The following is a 19,871-nucleotide window of genomic DNA, read 5'->3' on the forward strand; positions in this document are numbered from 1 at the left end:
GATAAATAACACAAGCCATGGGCTCCTCACTCAAAGAGGGAAGGAAATGATTTCTATGGTTATGCAAATGTCAACTTGACCAAAACACTACTTTATGGAAGCCTTTCACACAGTATTCAGAACCTGGGCAATAGCTCCTAAGAGCACAGGTCAGGTCTGTATCTCACTGGTACAGTTATTGCATTCACCTTGGTAATCAGAGATTTCGCATTTAGTTTTGACCCTTTGCAAGAGCCCCCAAAGGAACAGGAGAGTAGAATTTGTATTTTGCTGTGGCTTGGGTTTGAAAGATGTAAATGCGGTGCTGATGCGTGAGAATGAATGTCTTAACTATTAAGCAATACCCACCATCCACAGCTCAGTGCGGCTTAGTTGATCTCCATTCATTATAGTAAGCATTTTGGGTGGAATTAAATGCTAAAGGGGGAATGTGGGAATATGAGGTTTTAAAGCCTTTTGACTGTTTCCCTTATGCATTTTAAAAGTGATTTTTTTTTCCTCCATTGGTTCTAAACCAAAAAGTTGGGACTCAAGTTTCTTATTATTCTGCAACCTGCAGTATAATCCAAGAGCCTTCAGTTTCATTTGTTTAGATGTTTTAGTTATACTGGTACAAATCAGAAAATAACTGGCAAAATGAGGTACGACAGGTCATTTCCTCCTCATTCAAGAAAGGAATTTTCAATCAGAGAACTGTGGAGAAGTTGGCTGTTAAGTTCCGTGAAGGGTACAGATGTCAGCTGGATGACATTCTCTCTACCCTTGGCCTTGTTCTGGCCTGATATTTTACCATGGACTTGGAAAAAGGCAGAAAACATATTTTCCAAAAATGTATTTGAGCCAAAATTTGAAGTTAGTACACTGGATGACAAGCTCTGACTTTAGAAAGGTTTTGGCAATCTGGAATGGTGGGTCAACATTTATATGATGAAATGACAAAGAGGCCTGTATTCAGGATAAAATGTTTCCTGCAAAGTTACAGAATGGGGGTGACTTGACCTAACATCAGTAAAAATTTAAAAGCTATTAAGCTTTATTTGCTCTCAAGTTTAATATGATTTATTAAGTGATGCATTGACATGCACAGATAGCTCAAAACAAAGGGTGTGAAAGAGCAATAACCTTCTCTGCTGATTAGAACATATCTGGACTATTAGGGTCATTTCTAGGTGTCATAATTTATAAGAAATATGAAAAAGTGGAAGGCATCCAAAGGTAGGTGACCGGAATTTTATAAGGTCTAAAAGGCATGTTATTTAATAAATGGCTGCAGATAACTTGGAGCAGCATGAGAGTTTTGTTTTCCCTGAAAGGTTATCACATAGAAAGGAAATAGAATTATTTTATAGCAGTTTCAAAGGACAGAAGGAGTACAAATACATAATTTGTACCAGGGAAGCAGATGCTGGTTCAGTATAAAGATGATTTTTCTAATAATAAGTGCTTCTTAAAAATTGAAGTTGCTCCTTGTGAGTTAGTGACTGGCCATCATCAGGAGGTGGTCAGTTAACCATGGGCCAAGAACAATGCAAACCAGCATCTCTCTTTTTGCATGAAAAGGGAGATGCTGGCTTCTGTTTCCAATTTTGAGATTTTTAGAATCCACTTCTTTGATCTATTCTTTACTTTAAAATGAACCAGAAAGTACAATTCTTTAACTTTCCTCTGTGCAGTGTGAATTTTTTGCATAGATTATTTAACCTCACAGAGCACTGGTTCATTCACTTGGAGAACGGGAGCAGATATATTCATTCACCTGACTGTGATGTTGTAAAGATGAAATTAATTACTCTTATCTGGAACCACAGAGGGAGTTCTTTCTACTTATAAGAAGATATACTTTACTGTTAGAATAACTCCACAAAGTCTAGCCTTGTTTTTTTTCCTGAGCACTAGCCCCTGTCTCTGGCATTTGACTCGACATTCATTCCCATGTTCCTGACACTATATCTCACTCCAATGTGGCAACAGGCAAACAGCCTTCCTGCTTGATTTGCCATTTTTCTCAGTGGACCATGCTTCCTGGCCTCTTGGTCAAAACATTGAGTTACCCTGGACTCCTCCATCACTGTTGCCCCATTTTCAGTTGCCCTTTGGGAACTGAAAGTGGGAAACCTCATATTCCCACATTCTAGATTAGAAACAGTGATTTCTCCTTTCTTGTGTCATTCATATCCATCTTTTACTTTCTACTTGTAAGACTGCCACCTTGGTGATGGCCCTTATCATCTTATGCACTAAATAAATGTAACTGATCTCAGATTATAAACTTGAACTACTCAATTCATTTCGTATATTCCTGTAAGATTTCCATTGCTGAAATGGTGGTGCTTTCAGCATGCCATATAGTTTCAAAACCATCAACTTTCAACCCAAACATTTCCTGTAACCTCAATTTTACATGGCTTCCCTATGCAAATTTCCCATTAAATTCAGTCCAGTCCACAGAGGGGTCTAGCACTGACTCCCAGCCTTCTGCTCCTGTGCCTTTCCATGGTCAAACCCTTTCTCCCTGATTATGTTCAAGTCATGAGTCTTCCTGCAGAGAAAGCTACTGTCTTTCCTATCCCACCTCTGAACTCCCAGCTGTCCTTCAAGACTATTCTTTCAGCTTTTCCTGATTTCTTGAGCTCATGGTGGTGGCTTGCTCCTCTAAATCCTTACATCTGTGCCCACTCCCCACTCCTGCCCCCCACCCAGTAGTATCTTTATCACCCTATTCCATATGTGACACTGTTTTCTTGTAAATTAACAATATCATTACTTAATGTGCCTTCTCCCTCTTTTAATCTAGATTAGAAACTCCTTGAGAAAAGGAATTGTAATGCTTCCCAAAGGGGAGTCTCAGAAAGCACTGAAAATTTTAGGGGGGGGTTGTGAAAATTTTAGGGTGAAGATGCTGTGCACAGGGAACCAAAAGGACAAAGGGAAGGCCTTGGACTATTTCTTGGGGAAATGAGTCAGATTTAATCATTAGTTTCATTGAGAGAGAATGAAAGGAGGAAAAGAAAAAACTATTTGTAGTAGCATATGTCAGATCTGGGTTTAACAGTAGAAAGAGTTTCCTTCAAAATAAACCAATCCTCAGGCAGTATGATACTTACATTTATGAAGCGCTTTCTATATGTTAGGAACTGTTTTAAATGTGGTAGCTCAATCTTCTAATAGTAACCCCTTAAGTCCTGTTATTATTCCCACAAGAGAGGACTGTAGCTTGTATACACTAGCTTTTCTCACTCATAATCACTCACTATTCTGGTACTCTAATGCCAGTCATGTTCCCCATGTAGTTTCAAATATTTTATTTACATTTTATTTATGTCCATTTTCTAATGTTTGTAAAGGCTTCCAACCTTCACATAGTGGTACTTTGCTTCATGAATATAAGGAGGGGTGGTGAGAGGCACGGTGACCACATCTGAATGAGGGTTGGCAGGAGCTATATATGAGGTATTGTTTTCTTTACCTTGAAAAAAATAATAGGCTTTTTTTCTGTTTCTTGTATTCTTCATGAAAATGCCAAAAAAAAGAAAAAAGAAAGAAAAACACTTGAGGCCTTAATGTGATTTGTGAGAAAAAATTAGAATGGCTAAATAAAAAATCAGGGTAAATGCTGTCTGCATGGTTAGCAAGCTATTCTTTTTATAAGCCTAATAAAAACACTCAATTCTTCTAATTCTTCATGTTTGTCATATACTTGAAGATGTTTTAGAATCTATTTTTACTGACTAATGGAAGCATGCCAATCCAGGAAGATTGTACTTTTTCGGTACATGTACTATTTTGAGAGTGGGTTCCCATCATGGTTCTTTTTCTTCCAATACCTGCATCATTTTTTTTGGAAAATTCATGCAGATGATCCATTTTGCAAACTCAGATATACTCATAAACTGCCTATAACAACAAAGTTTATTTTTAAAAAATTACTTGACAGCTATTTTAGAGATTATTTCCCAAGACAACTGGAGTCCTCTTTTATATCAGGATATGCTACTCCTTCCCTTTTCCAAAAAAAACCTCAAAATCCAGATTCTTGGTGTTTAAGCCTATTTTGGCTCTAATTCCATCTGTCTCTACTATTCCCTGTAATTCTCAGACTTGATCTCACTCCACACTAGACTATTTCAAGCTTTCAGGCTGACCCACACCTTCTCACATTTCAGTCATGCTTTTCTCTAAGCCTATGATGACTTTCCACCTTCCTTTTCCCAATTCATGCTCTAAACCCCAACTTTCTTTTCCAAGAAGCTTTCCCCTAGACACTCACAGAGAATGTTATCACCCAGTCTGCACTCCCCAGCACTTTGTCTGCAGCTCTTTTATTTTATGAATTGTAGATGTTTTTGTTCCTAAGAATGAGATCTCTCTTATCTTCGGCCACCCTCTCCTGCTGATTGTATTTCCTACCCACAGTAACTCTTAAAGAATGATTTTTTGAATTGTACTATTCCAAACAATGAGTTTATTTTGTTCTTCCCATGAGCAGCTGAATTGTAAATAATGCAAAAACTATACCTACAATGATAAAAGGAACCATGCTAAGAAGCAGCTACCAAAATTGCCTCTTGAATTATGGATACCAGGATGGGGTAGGACCTCAGTCAGGGTATGAGCCTCAGAGGCAAAACATCACGTGTTATCAGTCTGGGTTCAGAAGTGGTGTTATCTAGGATTTTTCAAAGTCATATTTGAATAGATATTCAATAGACTTTGAAAAATCCTAGATAACATATAGTTAGTCCATATTTTCCCCTTTAAACCAAGAAATGCAGATTTCTAGAGGGCTCTGATTCACATATTTATTATTTTTAGAGATATTTTGTATTTTACTGCATGATGTCAAGCATTTGCCATATGCGTTTCAGCATGTCATGGGTCCAAATAAGTGTTCCAAGCGAATTTTGGAAGCTTGGGAAAAAGAAAACCAGCCAGTTTTTTTCCCCTAGGTTTTTCAAACTTTGTCAAAAATAACTTGGGGATTTCTCAAGATTTAAACATTTCCTGAAGTCTTGGGATTCATGCTCCAGTCAAGTGTCCATGCTGGTGGAAAAGACCTGCAGTTTCTCTTTGAAAGAAACCCACATTTTAGGGAATCCATGGCAGTCCTGGGTCTTCCCGAGATATGGGTCTGAGACTTAAAAGGGGATTTTCTCCATTGGCTTCTGTAGCAGCTTGCACATACTGATTAAGTTCTTGGCTATCTGTTTCAGAGCTGTTGCCTTTCTACTTTTATTTTCAAATACTATTGATTTGGCTCTGTGTTGGCAGGTAAATGTAAAATCTCCAAGCCCAACCATGCTGGTTGCAGCACATCGTTGTAAACCTGTCACTTGTGCCATGTTCTATCCTTTTGACTTATAATTGAAACTGCATGTGACTAGTGTGACAACATAATTAAGTCCAATTTAAATTTCAGTATTTAGAAAGTTAATAGTTTCATCAGTCCTTGTGTGGAGTTTGAAGGATTTCACATTATTCTTATTATAAAATAATATAAATAATTGAAATATGGCATTTTAATTTAGAAAGAACTAATCTCTCCACAAAAACATTACCGATTTTGGCTTGCTACATTTTCCTACACCTTTTTAACATTTTATGAAATAATGAGACATAGAAGTAAGGGCACTGATTTTAGAGTTTGGAACCATCTCTCAGCTCTGCCAATTAAAAGCAGCTGTGTGGCATTAGATAAACAACTTAAATGCCCTTAGCCTCTGCTCTTTCATCTATAAAATGTGAATGATCATTCTTGATATACCTAATACCGGCATGTTTATAAGGATCATGTAAGATGATGTACATTCATGAAAGGTGACTGAAAGAATGCACAACACTATTTCAGACTACACAAACTCCATAGCATTCTCTTCCTTCAATTCTCACTTTTTTATTTCTAGCTTATTTGCTTAAATTCAGCTAAAGAAGAATTAAAGATCTTGTCTTTGGCAGCCTTTGGGAATTAGCAGTAGCATCTACTGCTTCAATTTAAGAATATCTTTCTCACAAGGACTTTGTCTTATGGTATTCCCTTTGCTGGGCTCTCAGCAGACATTGAATCAATCACTAGCTCTTGGAGCTATAATTCATTTAAGTAGTATTCCTCTTTCTCCTGAATTCCTTTGCAGTCAACATCAGCATTAGCGCCTTGCAGGATAGTTGGGGCAAATCTCAGAATCAGACAAGGGAGTCCCAGCTTTGGCAAAATGATGATAGGGCCAGTGAAAGTGGTGTCAGGTGAATCCCTTGACAGATGGGCAGATGGCAGGGACAAAAGGTATAGCATGTGTCTCACGGCAGGCACAGTAGGTATAGCATGGGGACCCTAGAGAAAAAGTTGCATCACAGAGACTGAGGAATGGAGAGGACTGAAGACCTGACCTCAGCTCTGGGATTCAGGACAATCAGCATCAGGATCCAGTCCTGGAGAACAAGATCATGACATAGACCCATTTGATGGAAGTTGGACACTAGGCAGCAGCTTTTCCTAAGGAGCAAGGCAAGTATCTGGTGACTAAGGCTGATTTAAAATATCATTACAGATGACCTGGACAGGAAGATAGGATAGTTGAGCTGTCAACATGTAATCAAGAGGATTGCTTGGGGATCAAGAGTGTCTCAGAGTTTGGGCAGAACTAGGTCTGCAGGTGCTGGCCATTTGTCCCCATCAAGAAGAACTAAAGAATGCTGGGTTTAGGGACAGGAACCAAATGTGTCAATACACTGATGCCATTTTTTATTTTCAGAGAACACATTTTTCTTTTTCTTTTAGAGTCACCCATTGACCTAATAAAATCCACAAAGGGCTGAGTTCTGATTCTAAAAATCCTTTTTTTTAAATTTACTTTTTATTGTTCATTGTGTGCCCCATAGTTATTTTTTCTACTAGCATTCCTCATAGCCATGAATGCTGCTATAGCTCCAAAGGTCAATCACTTCTTATTCATATTTTTGAAAATTATTTTTTAAAAGAACTGCTTTTGTATTTTCCTTTTTTTCCCTTTTTAAAAATGATTTTGCAAAATGTTATACCTCCAGCCAATACTCTTGCTGCATCTTTAGAAACTCTATTGCTGTCATCTCTGTACCAAAATTCAGACTCTCCACTTTCTACCAAGTATCACAAAATTTTCCCTCACAACTTTCATTTTACAATTTCAGTCACCAAAGCATCCAAAGATGGCTTCTTATTAAATACCAAACTGCACAAGTCATGAGATAATAGTTTTGTGAAAGTGTCCAGTTGTTACACAAATGGAGCAGTTTTAATGAGTCCTATTGTAATGTCTGTTTCTTCCCAGTGAGATTATTCTGTGTTCTGAAAGTGGTGTGGTAGCTCACAGTTCTTTATGACACTGTTCACATGTCCTTGATAATAGATGCTTCCCCCACTGAAGCACTGAGACACTGGACACGGGCCACATTTAGGAGATAAATTAATTTTCCCTCTTTAATAACTTTCACATATAAAAAGTCTGTATAGAAATCTATAAGGAATTATATGAAAACAAAGAACTTTCAAGTTATATGCTGAGCTGTGCCGATACCTAGCCCACACTACAATAACTTTTGGCCAACCTTTGGCTATGAAAAAGTGACACATGCAACAAATGCCTTTGGGTTTTCAGCAGAAAACTAAATTATTGTCCTTACTTAAGAGAGAAGGGAAAATTGATTTTTCCAAAACCATTTCAACAAGCACAGAAAGCATAAACAGAAGTTTTGTTATCCCTAAATCCCCTGAAGCCTCTATTTAACTGGGCTTTGGGGGTACACGTCTTTCCTTGAAAATACCTGTCACAACACAGGTTTGATACACATTCTCTAAAGGTAGACAAAAAGGAAGCAGCTATAAGGGCAGAGAAATGTTGATGTAATAAGGACATAGTATGGTCTAAGTCCGACACACTCCCAGAGTGTATATGTACAACTCTCTACTATGTCTACAGATGGCACAGCTTTACTGATATGTATCAGGTAGAGCATCAGGTAGCATACACTCTGTGAGGTACACAGAGAACTCTGGATATGCATCCAGGGACACTATAACCTCACCTTGATGGTAGCCAGGACCACTTCCATTATAGCACACTGTCTCGGTGTCAGACCCTTAGCATCCTCCCGAATCATGTGCTCCTGGAAAACAGGTTAACAACTATTTATAAAATAACCACTTTTATTTACCAAGTGTTTTCAAACAAAATATGTATAATCCATATATGGAAACAGTTTCCATTTGAGATATCTTTTTTATACGGACCCATTTTAGAGGATGATTTTGTCAGATGTTTAATAAAAATCTTTTTCTAGAAGAAATGCTAAATATTTATTTAGAAATCAGAACTTTGATTTCTATGTGGCTTTATTTTTCACTTGCAAGATAATGATAGGAAAAAAACGAATCTTGGAAAATGTACATCCAGTTTTTCCACTTCAATTCCTGCTTTCTGTTCTGTCTCAGTGAGGAAAGTCAGTCATGAAAGGGATTTAGGAGGTCAATCCTGGCTTCTCTTAATTGATTCTGATCGTGTACTTTATTTTCTTTCTAGGCTCTCCTTAATGCCTAGTCATTATCAAGAAAATTCTGGAAGAATTAACTGAATTTGGCTCTGGGGATTGCCAATATTTTAAATCACTTTCCAATATTTTGGAACTGATTTCCATATTAACAATGCAGTTTTCTCATCGTTGACTATGAACTCTCTCAACCCATAATTTAAAACTATTTTAGGGAAATGATGGTAGAAAGTTGATGACAACAATGAAGGAAATAGAAATTTGTCTAAGAGAGATACTTTAAAATTCCTGACCCTCAAATTGATGCAATCTTCCCTGGCCTGCCAGTATTCTAGTCAACATCATTCAACAAATATTTACTGAGTGCTTATTATGTGCAAGAACTATTCTAGGTGATGGAAATAGATTGTTTAATAAAAGAAAATCTTTTGTCCTCCTGGAACACAAATTCTAACTTACATAAGTGCCTCCATGTGAATTAGCAGGAAAGCCAATGTGGGTGAAGAATGCATGGCTTCATCAAGGGATCAGTGCCTTTGGTTAGCCATAAAAGCACCTCTTTTTCTATGGGGCACAGCCCCACATATGGTGTAGCAAATGAAGCATGGGCTCTATTTCAGCTGTCATTCACCCTTAGCCAGGCACTTTTACGTAACTGTACAAATTGTACAATCACACCCAGTGGCTCATCCTTCTATTCTAGACCTTTTTCATTCTGTCCTTTAGCAGATGTCATGACTTTCTAAATATAATCTCTATGTTTCACTCACTTCTGCCAACTTTCAGTGCCTATTTTGGCAATTATTACCTGCTAGGCATGCAATATGTTTTCAGTAATTGAATTGTACTTCTTCAGTATATCTTACAGGATTAAGCATTCTTGAATAGAATCACACTACTTTGAATAGTGTTGCAAACATGGTATAATGCTTCATAGATCCACAATCTACATCTCACTGCATTGTTCTCTCATATAGGGATTTCCACACAAAAATTTAGGAGTCCATTTGATATTTAAAAATGGGAATATTAAATACCCATTGAGATTCAAAGAATAGTGGAAAATTCTTGCCAAATTATTAAAAGAAATGCTTTAGGGCAAGTAAATACTATAGGTTATATTAAATATATCTCTCTGGCTTCATCAATCTTGACTGGCTTTATGATGTGGTCACAGTATTTTTTAACAGATGCTAATAAATAATATATGTTGGTGCTATAGAAAAATACAATTCGTGTGAGAAATGATTTTCCGAGAATTAACAATAGCTCATTAAAATAAGGGAGTCTCTGAAATGGGCTGGCAATGAGTTACTGCCTGCTTGCACTAAACTCACAGTCTCAGACATATTTTTACTCATTTATTTTGATTTTTTTTATCACCTGTCCATAAAGAGGTATTCTCTTTTAAAAAAATATGCTAAATAAATCCCATAAAACTGCAACAAGTTGGACATACTTAATATACATACATTATGAAGCTCCAGAGGATGAAGTAATATAGAATATGTCAAACTCTTTACAAACACTTGTTTAATGAATAAATCCAAGATCATGGTCCCATGAAGAAAAGTAATTAGTTTCTCTCATTGTTCTATTTTCTTTGATTCTGTATGCTTTTAAGTAAGGTAGTCATTAGTTAATATTTCTACATAGGTTTTCTGAATTTATCCATCAATACAATTATTTCAAATGGCATTTTTCCTGTGGATCAAATCTGCTTTCAAACTAATAAATGAAAAATGGATAGACCCATGGTTTAAAATGAAAACAAAAACAACATTGGAAAAGACATTCTAGTAAAACATGGAAAAATAGCTTTATGAAATTTGCAGGTTTGCCTAGAAGAGAAAAACGTATGTAAAATATTCTCTGACATAAATTGTACCAGTGTTTTCTTAGGTCATTCTCCCAAGGCAGTAGAAATAAAGGGAAAAAATAAACAAATAGGATCTAATCAAACTTAGAAACTTATGTACAGTGAGGGAAACCATAAACAAAATGAAGAGACAACCTACAGACTGAGAGAAAATATTTAAAAATTATGCACCCTACAAGGGCTTAATTTCCAAAATAAAAAAAACAAAAATCTCATACAACTCAACAACAACAAAACAAACCACCCAATCAAAATATGGGCAGAAGATCTAAATATACATTACTCCAAAGAAGACATACGGATGGTTAATAGGCACACAAAAAGATGCTCATTATTAAAGAAATTCAAATAAAAACTGCAATGAGATATCACCTCATACTGGTCAGAATGGCCATCATTAAAAAGTGTCCATAAATAACACATGCTGGAAAGAGTGTGAAGAAATGGGAACTCTCCTACAATGTTAGTGGGAATGTAAGTTTGTACAGGAATTAACAAAAAATTAATGCCATATGATCCAGCAATCCCACTCTTGGGTATCTATCCAGATAAAACTATACAAATCAAAAAGATACATGCAGGCTTATGTTCATAGAAGGACTATTCACAATAGCTAACATATGGAAACAACCTAAATGCCCATCAACACATGAATGGATAAAGAAGATGTGGTTATTTTATATACATATAAAATACACACATACACACACATATACACACAATGAGAATAACTACTCACCCATAAAAACGAAACATGGGTGGACCTAGATATTATACTAAGTGAAGCCAATCAGAAAAGAGAAATACAAATACCATACGATATCACTTATATGTTGAATCTAAAATATGACACAAACATATTTATGACAGACATAGAGAACAGACTTGTGGTTGTCAAGGTGGGGTGGAGGAAGGATGCAGTGGGAGTTTGGGGTTAACAGATGCGAACTATTATATATAGAATGGATAAACAACAAAGTTCTACTATATAGCACAGTAAACTATGTTTGGTATACTGTGATAAGCCATCATGGAAAAGAATTTTAAAATGAAAGTATATAAATGTATAAATAAATGACTTAGCTGTGCATCAGAAATTAGCATTACATAGTAAATCGATTATACTTCAATTTTAAAATGTTTGCAGTTCTGTATTTCATGGAGTTTTAATATTTTATATAACAAAGTAGAGGGTTTATTGTCCTGTAATTAAAATAATAACTAAAATGGACTAATACTTTAAAAATTAAAAAAATCAAGGGACAATAATAAAAAATATGATTCAAAATTATTTTTTAATCTATGACAGAGGAGGCAAGAATATACAATGGAGAAAAGACAGCCCCTTTAATAAGTGGTGCTGGGAAAACTGGACAGCCACATGTAAAAGAATGAAATACACAAAATAAACTCAAAATGGATTAAAGACCTAGATATAAGACCAGATACTATAAAACTCTTAGAGGAAAACATAGGCCAAACACTCTCCGACATAAACCACAGCAGCATCTTCTCAGATCCACCTCCTAGAGTAATGACAATAAAAAAAATAAATAAACAAATGGGATTTAATTAAACTTAAAAGTTTCTGCACAGCAAAGGAAACCCTAAACAAAACTAAAAGACAACCCACGGAATGGGAGAAAACACTTGCAAATGAAGTGACTGACAAGGGATTAATCTCCAAAATTTAGAAATACCTTCTGCAGTTCAATACCCAAAAAACAACCCCATGGGTAGAAGATATAAACAATTCTCCAGAGAAGACATACAGATGGCCAAAACACACATGAAAAGATGTTCAACATTACTAATCATTAAAGAAATGCAAATCAAAATCACTATGAGGTACCACATTACACTGGCCAGAATTGCCATCATCAAAAAGTCTACACACAATAAGTGCCAGAGAGGGTATGCAGAAAAGGGAACCCTATTACACTGTTGGTGGGAATGTAAATTGGTGCACCCACTGTGGAAAGCTGTATGGAGATTCCTCAGAAAACTAAAAATAGAATTACCATTTGATCCGGAAATCCCACTCCGAGGCATCTATCCAGAGAAAACCATGACTCGAAAAGACATGTTCTCCGGAGTTCCTGTCGTGGCGCAGTGGTTAACGAATCTGACTAGGAACCATGAGGTTGCGGGTTCGGTCCCTGCCCTTGCTCAGTGGGTTAACGATCCGGCGTTGCCGTGAGCTGTGGTGTAGGTTGCAGACGCGGCTCGGATCCCACGTTGCTGTGGCTCTGGCATGGGCCGGTGGCTACAGCTCCGACTTAACCCCTAGCCTGGGAACCTCCATATATCGTGGGAGTGGCCCAAGAAATAGCAAGAACAAAAAAAAAAAAAAAAAAAAGACATGTTCTCCAGTGTTCATTGCAGCACTATATACAATAGCCAAGACATGGGAACAACCTAAATGTCCACTGACAGAAGAGTGGATAAAGAAGATGTGGTACATATACACAATGGGATATTACTCAGCCATTAAAAGGAGAGAATGGCATTTGCAGCAACATGGATGGACCTAGAAATTATCATGCTAAGTGCAGTCAGTCAGTCAATGAGACATCAAAATCAAATACTATCACTTAACATGTGGAATCTAAAAAAACGACACAATGAACTTCTTTGCAGAACAGATACTGAGTCACAGACTTTGAAAAACTCACGGCTTCCAAATGAGATAGGTTGGGGGGTGGAGGGATGCACTAAGGGTTTGGGATGGAAATATTATAAAATTTTGTTGTGATGATTGTTGTACAACTATAAATGTAATAATATTTATTGAGTAATTAAAATAAATGGAAAATAAAATATATTTAAAAAAACTAAGTTATTTTTCCATCACCTATGGATAACAAGATCCTGTTTACTCTTTTTTTTTTTTTTGGTCTTTTCAGGGCTGCACCACAGCATAAGGAGGTTCCCAGGCCAGGGGTCGAATCAGAGCTGTAGCTGCTGGCCTAATCCACGGCCACAGCAATGCCAGATCTGAGCCACATCTGCAGCCTAAGCACAACTCATGGCAATGTTGGATCCTTAACCCACTTAACGAGGCCAGGGATCGAACCTGCGTCCTCATGGATGTTAGATTTGTTTCTACTGAGCCATGATGGGAACTCCAGATTCTGTTTACTCTTTTGGATTATTTAAGTCTTAATGAAATAACTCTTCTAGGATGTTTTATTAATAATTTTCTTTTATCTCAGTATAATCAAAAACAGAAATATAGATCAATGTAACAGGATAAAATGCCCAGAAAGAAACCCAAGTACCTATGGTCAACTAATGACAAAGGAGGCAAGAATATACAGTGGAAAAAGATAATCTCTTCAATAAATGGTGCTGGGAAACTGGAAAGCTACATGTAAAATAATGAAAGCAGAACACTACATAACACCATAGAAAAATAAACTCAAAATGGATTAAAGACCTAAATATAAGGCCAAATACTACAAAAATACTAGAGGAAAACATAGGCAGAATGCACTTTGACATAAATCACAGCAACATCTTGTTTGATCCCCTCATAGAATAATGAAAATAAAGACACAAATAAAGCAATGGGACCTAATCAAACTCAAAAGCTTTTGCACAGCAAAGGAAACCATTTAAAAAAGTGAAAAGACAACCCAGAGAATGGGAAAAAGTCTTTGCCAATGATTCAACAGACAAAGGCCTAATCTCCAAAATACACAAACAACTCATGAACCCAACAACAAAAAGCAAACAACCCAATTTAAAAATGGGCATGAGACAAAATAGACATTTCTCCAAAGAAAACATAGGGATGGCCAATAGGCATATCAAAAAAATGCAAAGTATCACTAATTATTAGAGTAATGCAAATCCAAACTACAATGAGGTACCATCTCACACCAGGCAGAATGGCCATCATTAACAAATCAACCAATAACAAATGCTGGAGAGGGTGTGGAGAAACAGGTACCCTCCTCGATTGTTGGTGGGGAATGTAAAGTGGTACAAACACTATAGAAAACAGTATGGAGGTACCTCAGAAAACTGAATATAGAATTACCATATGACCCAGCAATTCCACTCCTGGGCATATTTCCAGACAAAACTTTCCTTGAAAAAGATATATGCACCCCTATGTTCAAAGCAGCACTATTCACAATAGCCAAGACATGGAAACAACCTAAATGTCCATCGACAGATGAATGAATTAAGATGTGGTACATAGATGCAATGGAATATCACTCAGCCATGAAAAGAGACAAACTGATTCCATTTGCAGCAACATGGATGAAACCAGGGACTCTCATACTAAGTGAAGTAAGCCACAAAGAAAAAAGGCAAACACCATATGATATCACTTATTTGTGGAATATAAAACATGGAACAGATGATCCTATCTAAAAACAAACAGAAATAGATCATGGCCAAAGAGAGCAGACTTGGGGTTCCCATGAGGGAAAGGGGAGGGAGTGGGATGGATGTGCATTTCCGGGGTTATTTGGATGCAAAATGTTATATTTGGAATGGATGGGCAATGGGACCCTACTGTAAAGCACAGAGAAATATGTGTGATTGGGTCAGTTTGCTACAGTAGAACTTGAAAAAACATTGTAAATCAACTATACTTCAATATAATAATTAAAAAATAAATTTAAAAATGAAATAATTCACTGAATTGAAGTAATCTTGAGGCCACAAAGGTACCTAGAGTCTTAGTTTTCTTGGACTCTGTTTTTTCCCAAGTAGCATGCATATGCCCACTTTCCAATCTCTAGTCCACTTAACATTCATAAGATTTCAATGCAGATAACTACACCCCCAATTCAGGGGTGGTTATATGACTTAAGCAAAATGGCATGTCATTCCCAGGCCACAGAGGCTGGCTTGGCAATGGTGATAATAGTCCATTAGAGTTGATGCTGTGCCAGCCAGTGGACTTTGCTGCAATTCCTTACATCAAGGTGGATTTTTTTTTTTTTCTTGACTCTGCCTGCAGCATGTGGAAGTTCCTGGACCAGGGGTCAAACCGAGTCATAGCAGCGGCCCGAGTGCCTGCAGTGACAACCCCGGATCCTTAACCCACTGCACCACCAGAGAACTTCAAGGTGGGTGTTCTGTTCTACAAGAATTCAGGTTCTAAAGTGTTATACAAAAGCAGAAAACCATCTTACAAACAGGAAAGGAGGTTTGCTAAGGCAGTAAGTCAAACAAGAAAAGAACAGAGTCAAGAGATAGTGAGTAACTGGGTTCTGTAACATTGTTTGAGTTCCTAATCAAGGAGTGATGGAAACCAGAGTTATCCCAGGACTATAAAACTTCATGGAGCAATAAATTCCTTCCTTGCTTTTGTTAGTCTGGCTTTCCATCACTTGCAACTGAAACAGTTATAGCTGATATAACATTCAACTCAGGAAACTAAAGCTGGGGGAGATGGAGTTATGTTTCCCAGTGTCACATAGATGCTAAGCACATGGCTGAGGCTGTTTCTTTTGTAATAAGACACTGTGCTGTCTCACTTTGATGTTTGATATGAGAAACTTCAACACTGTATAAATCCTTTTTTTTTTTTTTTTTTTTTCAGAGCAGGGACTAGAAATCTCTGGGAGGTAAGAAGAAGAATAAAGAAAATGATGGAGATCCAAGATCCAAAACAATAGTTTGGGTCTATTCATTCTGCTTTCCTTCTGAACCATCAACATCACTGAATAACTGTGAGAAAGAGTTTTATGTGAGGAGTATATCTTCTAAACGGATTATTGGCTTTTAACTTTTTTTCTGACAAAGCAGATAATGTAGATGACATAAGGCACTGAAATTACAGGGCACCTATTTAGTCTCGGTAAGTAATTATGCCATCAGATGGGTTACCCTTCCCCCGTGTTGGACATACAAAACAATTCCAGTGATACATAACTGAGATGCTAGCAGAAGGAGGAGGCAATATTAACTTCTCATGATTGCAGGGGGGATACTCTGTTTAGTTACCATGCAAAGACAATGTATGCATCATCTCATTTATCCTCACAACAATCCTGTGAACCAAGTGTTAACATGGTCTAGATTTTACAAATGCCATCTCTGAAAATTAGAAAGGTCAAATACTTTGGCCAATCTCACATACTTGGAAGCAGCTGAGGTAAAATTTGAGCCAAAGTGGTCTGTGTCTGGAATCCATCCCCATGCTACACCATATTCTCATAGGTAGAAATGGAACAAAAATGACATATATTTCAACTACAGGCACAATTCTGGCCTAGATGTGGTGCATTGATAATTGAAAAGATTAAAAAAATGTGGTATATATTTATAATAGAATATTGTTATTCAGTCATTAAAAGGAAAGAAATCCTGCCATATGCTACAACCTGGCTCAACCTGGAGGACATTATGCTAAGTGAAAAAGGCAGTCACCAAACCACAATGTGTATTGTAACCAGTCAAGTTAACTATTTAGAGGGAAAAACTTGCAGTTCCCTATACAACTGCAAAGTCTTGTGAATCTCAAGCAATAATAAAGTGTAGAGTTATTTATTCAGCAAATCCTCATTATAATGGGGTTGATTATGCTGACAAGTTCATTGTCTGCTTGCATGAGTTTATTGTCTCACATGAGGTTTCTGGCCTAGTTCTAGATTTTCCTGGATTTCTGTGAAGTATTCTTCTGCCTTTATTCACACAAAGCATATTTAGTATATAAAAGAAAACATGTTCTCTAACTTACTCCAAAAGCGGTAATGCTGAATGTTTCAACACAAGAGTCAAAACTTTCCAGTGGCCCTACAAATTGGAAAAATATGAGAAACACGGAGGAGGGTAGAGAGAACAAAAGTACAGTTTGGCTCCATTTTAATCTGATTATCCATAAGAAGATTGTGAGATTATAGACACACATATCCAGTCAGGTCATATCAGATACCATTCATAACAGGAGGCTGGTTTCTTGCAGAGCTGGAGTTAGCCCATTACTCTTCACAGACAACTAGTAATTTCTTTATTCTTATTACCTTCAGTTTGGATAGTTGTCCCAGATCTTTAGCTGCGATGAAAATCATCTGGGGGCCCTAGAGACACACACATAGAAGAAAGAGAAGACAGATGTAAGATCTTCAGTTACAATCAGAGTAGCAATGTGGTCAACAGACGTGTGCTCTATTTTTCTTATTTGATTTGTGACTTTTATGCCATTTGCCTTTAACTGGTCTATTTTACAAATTGGATCAAAGCATCATGAACTGCTGGCAAGCTTAACTGTCCTCACAGGCATCCCACTTCTGGAAGTTTTCATCTAGGTTACTGAATGGGTTGCTGCTACTGTAGCTGGCTTCCTGTAGCATATGGATCACATCAGGGCACTTTAACTTTTATTTATTTATTTTTAGCTAAGTTAATTCCTTTACTTCACTCCCTGCCCCAGCCCTGCAAATAAGTCTACTCAAAATTCCCGGATCCAAAGCTGAAGAAGGTGGAAATGGTCCCTCTGACACACTGCCCGACCTCTCAGAGCCCTGCCCTCTTAACTCCTCCCTCAGCTGGAGGTTTTTCCCAGCAGCCCAAGGCCCTGGGGTGTGCTGAAAAACACTGAATAAACATCAGAAGCACTAACAGAATGCCCATTAGAAAACCCTAATTTTTTTTCACAATAAGGACAACCAACTATTCTAAAGTAATTGTCTCCTTAAAACAAAACAAAACAAAACAAAACTGGAGCATGTATCTTCAATCGAGAAATCCATTCTTGGAGTTCTTAATGTTTGAGAAAATTGAGGTCATGGTAAGCTTTCCTAGGGAAGACCTTATATCAAAAAATGAAATTCAGGAGTTCTCCTGTTGCACAGCAGTTAAGGATTTGGTGTTGTCACTGCAGCAGCTTGGGTCACAACTGTGGCGTGGGTTTGACCCCTGGCCCTAGAAATTCTACATGCCATGGGTGTGTCAAAAAAAATGCTATACATAGATAGCACTTCTGCTATATAATCTAAGTGTAGTATTAAAAAAAACCTATAAAATTGGGCATTAGAAATAGTAGGGCTTATGGGGAAAACAGCAGGGGGCAGCACAAAGTCCATGCAATTTTGTTACCAAAGAACTGTCAAAAACATTAATGCTACTTTGGGAGATAGCAGGAACAATAACTTACTGAGGCTGGTGGCTGCCTCAAAAAAAAAAAGTTAAAAAAAATAAAACCCAAACGAACAGCAGCACAATAGAGTATAACTGTGGGCTAAGACAATGCCTATAGAAGTAGAACTCTGAGCACAGCGGGGAGGTAGCCTGCCATGTGTGAGAGCCAAGCAAGGTGCATCTTTCAGGATACAAGGCCTACATGCAAAGTATGCCTGACTCCTCTTTTTTATCTTTTTAAAAATGAGGATGAGAGGGCTCCTGTCCATGTACAAACTGAGTGCTCTTTCCTTTCCTGCTGAAGTTTATAGCTCTTCTATTATATTCTTCCTTCACCTAGGAAAATTCACTTATAAAGCAATACAACTTCCAGATTGCCATTCCCCTGTTGGCCAATTAAGTAATAAGTAACTGGTGGTAATAAAAACACATTATGCACTGTAGGCGAATGTGTGTTTCTATATGTAATTTTGATACCCAAGTGTATAGGTTATAATGATTATACCAAACACTGATGGCATAAAGCAAAACTCAAAGGAATTTATATTTAACACTCACTGTCTGGCAGTAAATCAACAAAAACATATGAATCTTTGCATCTTGGAACACGGTACAAGAAAACATTTTTCTATCTAATTCCACTGGATAAATATGGACTGAGTATGCATAACTAATGCCATCAATACATATTTTAGTTTATTTATAATTACTCATGATTTACTTGTCTTCCTCACAGAAAAAAAAAAAAAGTGATTCCCTAGCAGTTGCTTGTTAGGGTTCTTTCTTTCCTTGCTCAGAATATGGGAACAGAAACAGCTTAAGAGTGTATCCACTTTAGCATTGTCTCACTTTGCTGCCAATTGATCTTTCTAGTTCTTTTTTATTTCACTGTGTATGATACAATCATGTTTTGCAAATTGACTAAAAGATGTCATCTATACTAACCTACAAGTGGGAAGGTGATAAAAACTAAAGGAAAAGGGAAAAAAATTGCCGATAGCAGTGTTGGATTTATTTTCTTAAGCTGTAGAAATTTCAGGAAGAAACATAACAGAAATATTCTATCATAAATCTATTTACCTCAGGATTCATAATAAAATTAAAAATGATACGTGCAGGAGTTTCTGCTGTGGCACAGTGGGTTAATATCTGGCATAGCTACAGCTGTGGCTCAGATTGGATCCATGGCCTGGGAATTTCCATATGTGGTGGATGCAGCCAAATAAATAAATAAATAAAATTATATGTGTAGACCAGACAACCCAATGAACTTTGATACATTTCTTTTTTTAAGAGATGCAGTCTGAAATGTCAAGCAAGTGTGAAGATTGAGTGCCACTATTTAAATCTGATTTGTAGAAGGAAATGT

The 19,871-nt window shown here is 37.0% G+C and overlaps 1 protein-coding gene across 1 annotated transcript in view; it reads right to left on the reverse strand.

The window, feature by feature from the left end:
• Positions 1 to 19,871, reverse strand: part of LOC125120750 (protein unc-13 homolog C-like) — a 137,962-nt gene that overhangs the window by 7,313 nt on the left and 110,778 nt on the right. Inside the window, exons 11-12 of the mRNA XM_047769188.1 lie at positions 17,386 to 17,442; positions 8,056 to 8,136 (exon numbers count right to left, since the gene is read on the reverse strand). Of these exons, the coding sequence (XP_047625144.1) occupies positions 8,056 to 8,136; positions 17,386 to 17,442 (138 nt within the window). The remainder of the gene's footprint in view (positions 1 to 8,055; positions 8,137 to 17,385; positions 17,443 to 19,871) is intronic.

Source organism: Phacochoerus africanus, chromosome 2, assembly GCF_016906955.1.
Source record: "Phacochoerus africanus isolate WHEZ1 chromosome 2, ROS_Pafr_v1, whole genome shotgun sequence".
Lineage (NCBI taxonomy): Eukaryota > Metazoa > Chordata > Mammalia > Artiodactyla > Suidae > Phacochoerus > Phacochoerus africanus.